The sequence below is a fragment of the Malus domestica genome, chromosome 09, assembly GCF_042453785.1.
Source record: "Malus domestica chromosome 09, GDT2T_hap1".
NCBI lineage: Eukaryota > Viridiplantae > Streptophyta > Magnoliopsida > Rosales > Rosaceae > Malus > Malus domestica.
Genome location: NC_091669.1, coordinates 8,720,325 through 8,729,454, shown reverse-complemented (window position 1 = coordinate 8,729,454; position 9,130 = coordinate 8,720,325). Strand labels below are relative to the sequence as shown.

Below are 9,130 nucleotides of genomic sequence, written 5' to 3'. Positions count from 1 at the left end.
GGGAAGTCGTATGATAGCCTCCGTGATAAAAACAATTTAGGATTTAAGTTTCTGTGATAAAGTTTGTTAAATTTAAGGTTTAAAATTGAAAATTTCGTCAATTTTTTATTATTGTTAGTATGAGACTCATATGTAAGGTTAAAAAGATTAAATTAGCATCACATTTTCAATTAATGGAAAGTTATGTTTTAAACTCATACGTGTCGTTCACATACTAATAATTAACAGAAAATTAATAAAATTTTTAATTTTGAATCTAAAACTTAACAAACTTTATCACATAAGCTTATGCTCTAATTTTTTTATCACATGCTATTTTTCAACTACTCGAGAACTAATAATCCATTTACACTTTGCAAACAAAACCCCCACTTTCCATCTTTACATCTCTTCACACCACCACCGCCACCAGGGCACCAGCTGGTTCCATCCCCCACACATTTTCTTTTGTTTTTATCTCACCAGCAAAAGACCCCCTCTCACTTTATATACCCTCATCACATTTCGCTCTTCAATTGCTTCCGCAACCTTCCATTTTCTCTCTAAGTTCCTCTGCTGTGAGAGGTCAGTGCCACCATTTTTTTTCTTCAGGATTTTGCTTGTTCAATTCTACTTCTTTGAGCTTCTGAAAGTTTACTGCTTTACTTCATATTCTTTGATATTTAGTCTTATTTGATATGTTGTGATGTATTATTTTGAATTGGGCTGATCTAGATCTGATTTGTTGGTGTGCATTGTTTGAATGTGGACTCTTTCCTCTTGTTCTTCTAGAGATTTGTTGACTTGGGTTTTACTGAGAAACCTCTTGTGAGTGTGGAAAGGTGAATTTATTGCCTCACAGAAACAGAACTTTGATCTGGTTTTTCCCATTTTTTAATTTCTTTTCTGGGTTCTGAAACAGGGAATTGGGTCATTTTCTAAGTTAATTTCACCTGCATTTCCTGTTTCCTTCATTGCAGTTTCATTTACTCTTGCATCTGTTCTTTTAGACCATCTCCAACCCTTAGGGCTAAAAGCCAAATTTTTAGCTTAGAAAGTTTGGCTTTTAGCCCAAAAACATATTTTTTGGTCCAACCTTCTGCCCTAAAATTTTAGGCCGAAATTATTAAAGAATGAACTTAGGCTAATTTTTTTCTTAAATCAATTTTTTTAAAAAATAAAAAAATATGTAGATTATTGTAAATTAATTTTATGAACATTTTAATCTAAAAAAATTTAAATTCCGATAAACATTTGGCATTTAGCCCGTGAAGAAAGCTGGGGAGGTATTTGGCCCAGAAATAACATTTAACATTTAGCCTAAAATTTTAACGTGGGTTGGAGATTGTTTGGAGGGGTAATTTGGGAGTAATTTGACTTTTAGCCCAGGTTTGGAAATATTCTTAGTGCGGTCCCTTAGATCTTTAATTACCACTTTAATGGGTAATTATCCTGTTTTTACAACTTTTTTTTACTGTAAATCAAGATCTGGCAATGATTGTGTTTTTAGATTTTCTTACTTTTTCCAAGATTTAGCAGAATGGGTGTTGTAGAAAAATAGTTCTACTGCAAAGAAAAGGTGAAAAGGTTGGATCTTTTGGAGTAAATTGAAGAGTTTTACTGCTCACACTGTGATTAATTGGCATTTGTTTCATAAGAGTGGTTAATTAATTGGTATTTTACCACTTTGCATGTCTTGTTAAACTGAGATTTAATTCATATTTTGGAATTTATTCTTGCAGGAATTTGGAGAGTGTTACCATACCAAATAGTACTATCAAAATTTTTGGAGAAAATGGTACTTCCTGTGGTTTGCATGCTATTGCTTCTGAGTTCTTCAGCAGCATATGCTCAAAAAACCAAACCTCCCTCTCCCTCATTCAGCCCTACTCCAGCCCCCGCCCCAGCGCAAGATTTCGTGAACCTCACGGATTTACTCACTGTGGCCGGCCCATTCCACACCTTCCTTAACTACCTTCAATCCACTAAAGTGCTTGAGACCTTCCAAGACCAAGCCAACAAGACTGAGGAAGGCATAACTATCTTTGTCCCGAAAGACAGTGCCTTCACAGCTCTTAAGAAGCCCTCTTTGTCCAATCTGACCGCCAACCAGCTCAAGTCAGTCATCCTATTCCATGCCTTGCCGCATTACTACACTCTAGCCGACTTCAAAAACCTCAGTGAATCAGGCCCAATTCCTACATTTGCCGGCGGAAGTTACACTTTGAACTTCACTGATGCTTCAGGCTCTGTGCACCTTACCTCAGGATGGTCAGACACAAAAGTAAGCAGCAGCGTGCACTCAACCGATCCTGTTGCAGTTTACCAAGTTGACAAGGTTCTTCTACCTGAGGCAATCTTCGGTACTGACATTCCTCCAACCCCAGCTCCAGCACCAGCTCCAGTTCCTGACACTGCACCAGCTGCGGATGCTCCAACCGCTGACGGAGGCTCATCATCTCCAGGATCTGCACCGGGAAAATCTTCGTCTTACAGGATTATCAGCTGGGGCATTTGGGGTCACTTGGTTTTGGCAGTCTCTGGTGGTCTGGCCTTGATCTTGTGAGAGACACCTCCCCGTTGATCGATTTTTTTTTCAAGCCATATGTTAAGAGGGTCGATTCGCTTATTTTCGTTCGATTGCTTGATTGGAAACCATTTTTTGTGGACATATGTGGCACTGAATCTCTATGTGTATGAGAATTTGAGTTCTTTTATTTTACATGAGTAAATGGGATTTTGTTTGATCTGCTGTTTATGCAGTGAAAAATTGTTGTTCTATTAACTTAATTCTTCTGTTGCTTAGCTTACAAGATATACATAAATACATGTGAGATTTTTCATGTTATGGGGATCGCCTACTCGTTTTTGCTTCTTCTGAGCAGGCTGAGACAATCATCGAGACAAAAACATATGCATCTGAAAGTGGTAGAGGTTTTCACATTAAGGAAGATGTGTCATTAAGAAACATGTTTCATATAAAAAGATTAAGCAGTGCTCACTAAACTGATCTTTACTAGGAGAAAGACTTGGGTGTCACTGGAGATGTATCTTCATCTCACTATAGCACTTGTCGCGTGACTTGGAGAGATGGGAATGGGATACATCTCCATCGACAAGTCATGCGATGAAACTGCCCATACTTTTGCTTGTCACATCATCTGCTTTGTTTGTCAACTACTTTTTTACGAGATGATATTCTAAACACTCTTACTCTACTTTATAAAGACGAGGTTTCGAACTTGGATGCAATGCCCTTACCAACTGGCCTAACCTCTGGTTTGTCAACCATTTACATCAGCTAAACTGTTTACAAGTTACCATTTTACAATAACATTTTTCTATTTTTGCTTGGGAACTTGCACAATGTTCAAACTATAGAACAACGTCCAAACTTTTGTATACCTTTTCTTATTTGTTGTGAATTGTTAAATAATCAACAAGCAATCGATATGTTTTTGAAATAATTCTTCACACGCAATAAGCCTAACATACAACGACATGTTCGGTTGAACATTGAATCTAAAAACTAATTGACAATACAAAAAGTAACCAAACTCTTTCATCGAGCATTATAAAATTTCATAACTTTCCGACGTGCAACAGTGCTCAAACTTACGTGTTTACTTATGTGGAAACACAATAAATGATTTGAAATTTATAGAAGATGCCAAACCGACCACATTCCTTTTCCCTCAAAATATTATTAGACATTCACATTCCTTTTACAGAGACATAGCCGGCCTCTCCTCCTCTGCTTTTCCATTTTCCTAATCTATTTTCCCTTCCCCTGGCTCTTCGCGCGTCCTTCCGCGTACACGTTTTTCTCTCCTTCTCTCACTCTCGACTTCTTTCCTTTCATCAATCTACACACAAACATCTCTCTCTCTCTCTCTCTCTCTCTCTCTCCAACGTCCAAACTTCTGCAGAATCAATGAGAAAGTCCATCAATTTCGGTTTTGTTTCTGAATCTCCGTAAGGTACACTCCATTTCCCGACGTGGGTTTTGACTATTTTATATGTTTATGTCCGTTACTGTATGATTCGATTACTGGGTCAATCTTACAAACGCTTTTTTTGATCGACGTGCATGCTATTCTGCATCTATGATATGATTCCTCAATTGGGTTCTCTTCGTATATCGATCTAGTTTGTGTTTCTGTTGTTGCCAGATTAATAATTCCATGCTAACACGTCGAACATTGTGATCTTTATAGCTATTTGAAGATTGAAATATGTGGTTTTTGTTTCTGGGGAATTCAGTGTCTTAGTTTTTTGTACTGGGAATTCGGCACAAATAAAGGGGAAGATGTCTGCTTTTGAAGGAGTTATTGTTTCTGATACATGGCTGCAGAGCCAATTCACTCAAGTCGAGCTTCGCACCCTCAAATCGAAAGTAAGCTTTTTGTGATTGGTTATCAATTTTATGCATTTTGTATTCTGTCAAATTGTTAGGAGAAATTTTATGATCAAGTGGAAATTTTTTGGTGATATGTGAAATTGGTTGCATTGGTTTTAGTTTCTTTCGATAAGGAATCAGTCTGGTCGAGTCACATTGGGAGATTTGCCGCCTGTTTTTGCGAAATTGAAGGCTTTCAATGATATGTTCAATGAAGATGAGATTAAATCAATCTTATTGGAGTCGGGCAGTAACATTGGTGAAGAAATTGATTTTGAGTCCTATCTTCGGGTGAGTGTTCCATTTCTCCTGCATTTAGTGAATTATTCATAATCGTTTGATGGAGTATGCATTTGTAGTCTTGTTTCTTTTACATCATGTTCTGATACTTGTTAGACACAATGGAATCGGATTTGCTAAATGGCAGGCATATTTGAATTTGCAAGCGCGTGAAAATGCAAGATCTGGTGGTTCAAAACAATCTTCCTTTCTCAAGGCAACCACAACAACGGTTCACCATGCGATTAATACTTCTGAGAAGTCTTCTTATGTTGCTCACATTAACGGCTATCTAGCGGAAGATCCGTTCTTGAAGAAGTATCTTCCTTTAGATCCATCTACAAATGCTCTATTTGATCTTGCAAAAGACGGAGTACTACTCTGGTAGTGTTTCTTGACCCACTCAATTTTATACTCAGTAGAGTCAACTGACATTTTTCGAGTTTCTTAATTATTTTAGTTGTTTGATGTAGTAAGCTTATCAATATAGCTGTTCCTGGGACTATAGATGAGCGAGCTATCAACACTAAAGCAGTTCTTAATCCATGGGAGAGGAATGAGAACCATACCCTTTGTCTTAATTCTGCTAAGGCTATCGGCTGTACTGTAGTTAACATCGGCACACAGGATTTGGTTGAAGCAAGAGTAAGTTGAGCACTAGCAGCTACCTATTGGAATGTTTTTATTACTTTTCCTGCTTGTTCTGAGCTTCCAGTTTTCTCGTAACGTTTTCACCATATTCTTAATTTGCAGCCCCATCTTGTACTTGGCTTGATTTCACAAATAATCAAGGTATGCAGTATGAGACATTTTCGCTTTTTGCTTTTGTGTCTCTTAGATCATAGAAACCAGAGTGTTTCAAGATTTGGATTATCTAGACGTAAACTTTTAACTTGTTTTTCACGTGGTGGCAATATCAGATTCAACTGTTAGCTGATCTTAATCTGAAGAAAACTCCACAACTTGTGGAATTGGTGGATGACAGCAAGGTCAAATCTTTTTTTTTTTTCCTTTTATCCATGTTTGGATAAGGGTAGACGATCTCCATTTACATTTCGCCATGTTTGTGGATGAGCGCATAAACTTACTTCAGGTATTGTGTTCATGGACAGGATGTGGAAGAGCTCTTGGGTCTACCACCCGAGAAAGTTCTACTAAAATGGATGAATTTTCATCTAAAGAAAGCTGGCTACGAAAAGCAAGTCACAAACTTCTCTTCTGATGTGAAGGTAAGAATGAGCTGACCAGTTTAGTAATGATAAGCATTTTAAGCATAAACCTAATAGTTACGGTGTTACAGTTGTACTTCCTGTTTCCTGTAAACTGACCACTAAATTATCAATTAAGAGGGAGGATATTTTATATGCATCATACATTATATCTTATTTGAGTTGCTGCTGTGCAGTTAGACTTTCTTGCCGACTTACAAATAAAAGCAATATTCTGCATAAAACTTGTATCCAACATGACATGTTTTAGTTTTGTTTTAAAGTATGTTGTTGAGTTTTTTTCCTGTTCTCGTGGTTATGTAATAAATGCGATGCATTTTCAGGATGGAGAGGCTTATGCTTACCTGCTTAATGCTCTTGCACCAGAGCACTCAGGCCCTGCTGCCTTGAATATGAAAGATCCTACAAAAAGAGCAAACCTGGTTCTTGAGCAAGCAGAGAAATTGGATTGCAAAAGATACCTTACTCCAAAGGACATTGTTGAGGGCTCACCAAATCTTAATCTTGCATTTGTTGCACAAATTTTCCAGCACAGGCAGGAAACAGTACTTCTCAAGTGCTTTAGTTTGAGCTTACAAATTTGGCTTCTCTATTGCAAATTAATTGTACTGAGTTAATCGTGTGTGGCTTTCTCTATTGCAGAAATGGGTTGTCTGCTGATTGTAAAAAAATGTCCTTTGCTGAGATGATGACAGATGATGCCGAAACTTCTCGAGAAGAGAGATGTTTCCGACTGTGGATTAACAGTCTTGGAACTGCTACCTATGTCAATAATCTTTTTGAAGATGTCAGAAATGGGTGAGATTTTCAATTCCTTCTCACGCTTACCCTTCGAAGCATGTACCTGTTGTGCCTGGTTGACCCGTGGTTAATATATCTCACTTGTGCATGCAGATGGGTTCTTTTAGAAGTGCTTGACAAAATTTCTTCAGGATCAGTCAACTGGAAGAAGGCATCAAAGCCTCCAATAAAAATGCCGTTTAGAAAAGTCGAGAATGCCAACCAAGTTATAGAGATTGGAAAGGAATTAAATTTCTCCCTTGTGAATGTAGCAGGGAATGATATTGTGCAAGGAAATAAGAAGCTCATACTGGGTAAGTTTGAAGAGTTTTTTCTTTCATGTTCTATCTTGGTATGACCGCAATATTCAATTTTTGCATCCAAGCAAAACTTCAAAGTGATGTTACTTTCTTAGAACTTTATATTTTCTGATCCACTTGGCAAAAACAAAAGACCGAAGTTTTGGTTTCTGATGATATGTTAGAGACTAGGTGAGTGTTTTTGTTTTTTGTGTTCTTTTGGGCTTGATTTTGTTTCTGGTTGTGCTAAAGACAAATCATGCCCGTGGCCCTTTTTCTCAATTCATATTTTTATGATGTAAGTGATAACTTTTAACTTTTCTACCTCTGCAGCATTTTTATGGCAGTTGATGAGGTTTAGTATGCTTCAACTCTTGAGAAATTTGAGATCCCACTCCCAAGATAAAGCGGGTAAAGAGATTACTGATGCTGACATTCTAAACTGGGCGAACAAAAAAGTTAAGAAGGCGGGTAGAACCTCACAAATAGAGAGTTTCAAGGTAATTAAGCCTTTCTCACTGATCACTTCAATCCCATGATTGGTGATTCAGTTTTTATTTATGGTTTTTTTTAATTGAACTTTCAAATTTTAGGATAAAAACCTTTCAAGTGGAGTTTTCTTCCTCGAGCTTCTTAGTTCTGTGGAGCCAAGGGTGGTCAACTGGAGCCTTGCCACCAAGGGGGAAACTGGTACTCTACTTTTTATTGTTCATGATCAATATTGTTTTCTTTTACAATACTATTTGTATACGTGCTACATTGTTCTTGCTACAACATTTTTGTATTGAACTGTTGGAGATGGACCTGTATATAGACTGATACTGTAGCATTGAACACATTTCTCATTTTTCTCATGTTCTTGTTGTTTACCCCTCAAGTTTTTAAATTCATTATCTTCAATATTGCAGAGGAAGATAAGAAGTTGAATGCAACGTATATAATCAGTGTTGCCCGAAAGCTAGGTTGCTCCATTTTCTTGTTACCAGAGGACATTATGGTGGTATGGATATTACAGTATACTGAAATATTTATAACATACTCATCTGTGTCATCTTGACTCGAATATATGAAAACATCGAGTACTTTCCGTCCCGTCTGGCACCTGATTAGGTCATTTTGATTTCTCATTTGTTTCTGATTAACCGATGTATGTGAAGTAGATATGACTATTCAGTTGAAAACTGGATTCAACCAAAAGCGCAGTTTACCGTCTTCGGTGGATACATTAGTTGGTATATGTAACACCCAAATTTTACTGTTAGTGTGCTTTTGTATGACAGGTAAACCAGAAGATGATGCTTACTTTGACAGCAAGCATCATGTACTGGAGTCTGCAGCAACCGGGAGGGGAAGCGGAATCAAACCTTACCACTCCTGACGGGTCCCCTACAGCTTCCGCTGATGGCGAGAAGGAAGCAACTTTGGCCAGTGCAGTCTCCAATCTGTCTATGGACGAAGCTGCTTCAAATCCAACCTACCAACAGACAGAACACGAGAATCCCTCGAAGGTCGAAAATGAGGAATCGTCTGTAGAAAATGAAAAAAAGGACACTTCTGGTGAAAAATGACAGGATATGCTTGATCACATTTCATTGTTTTTGGGTTTCTAGAGAGGAGGAATAAGAGGAAACTTGGTTGCAGTTATCAGACGCTCTCTTGTTAATGGGATTGTAAACCACAGGAAAAGAAAAGGAAAGAGTTTTGTAAATTGATTTTTGTACCTAGGAATATTCTTTTTAATGGCTATTTCATTAATTTTACTGAATAATATGAGAATTCATTTTTTATTCACCTTTCTTATATTTTTTTAAATATAAGCGATATTCTTATTCTTAATTGCACTAAGGAGAGGATATGTGTTTGAACCCGAAAGACAGTAGGTTCAGAGGAAGGCTCTAAGCACATTTCTTAAATTTTTTGAACTTATAGATTAGATCTTGGTATTCCTCTTTACTTGTAAATAAGAAGTTTTAAGTTTGATTCTAGCCAGAGGTGAAGTTGAGCCACATTATTATGGCAAGCCTATTGTAAGACTTAGTCCACTCCCCTACCCCCTTAGTGTAGATACTATCATTTGTTCAAAAAAAAAAAAACTTAGATCTTGGTTTTAGAGTTTATTTCGTTTTTATTTCATTTATTTTTCGAGAACCTTGCGGATTTTGACT

General features: G+C 37.3%; 2 protein-coding genes across 3 annotated transcripts; both read left to right on the top strand.

The window, feature by feature from the left end:
• Positions 1-304: 304 nt before the first annotated feature.
• Positions 305-2,749, top strand: LOC103442687 (fasciclin-like arabinogalactan protein 7). Its single transcript, XM_008381504.4, has 2 exons — positions 305-564; positions 1,722-2,749. Exon 2 carries the CDS (start codon positions 1,775-1,777, stop codon positions 2,543-2,545), a length of 771 nt encoding a protein of 256 aa, XP_008379726.3. The 5' UTR covers positions 305-564; positions 1,722-1,774; the 3' UTR covers positions 2,546-2,749.
• A 902-nt stretch (positions 2,750-3,651) lies between these two features.
• On the top strand, positions 3,652-8,752 carry LOC103442686 (fimbrin-5-like). Of its 2 annotated transcripts, none has more exons than XM_008381503.4 (15): positions 3,652-3,959; positions 4,243-4,375; positions 4,499-4,669; positions 4,806-5,041; positions 5,131-5,302; positions 5,411-5,449; positions 5,578-5,646; positions 5,770-5,886; positions 6,210-6,421; positions 6,529-6,684; positions 6,781-6,980; positions 7,299-7,465; positions 7,559-7,655; positions 7,874-7,965; positions 8,246-8,752. In XM_008381503.4, exons 2-15 carry the CDS (start codon positions 4,289-4,291, stop codon positions 8,531-8,533), a joined length of 2,103 nt encoding a protein of 700 aa, XP_008379725.1. In that variant the 5' UTR covers positions 3,652-3,959; positions 4,243-4,288; the 3' UTR covers positions 8,534-8,752. The 2 variants fall into 2 exon arrangements, with proteins under 2 accessions (XP_008379725.1, XP_008379724.1); XM_008381502.4 differs by having other exon boundaries at positions 3,698-3,959; positions 4,197-4,375.
• Positions 8,753-9,130: the final 378 nt, after the last annotated feature.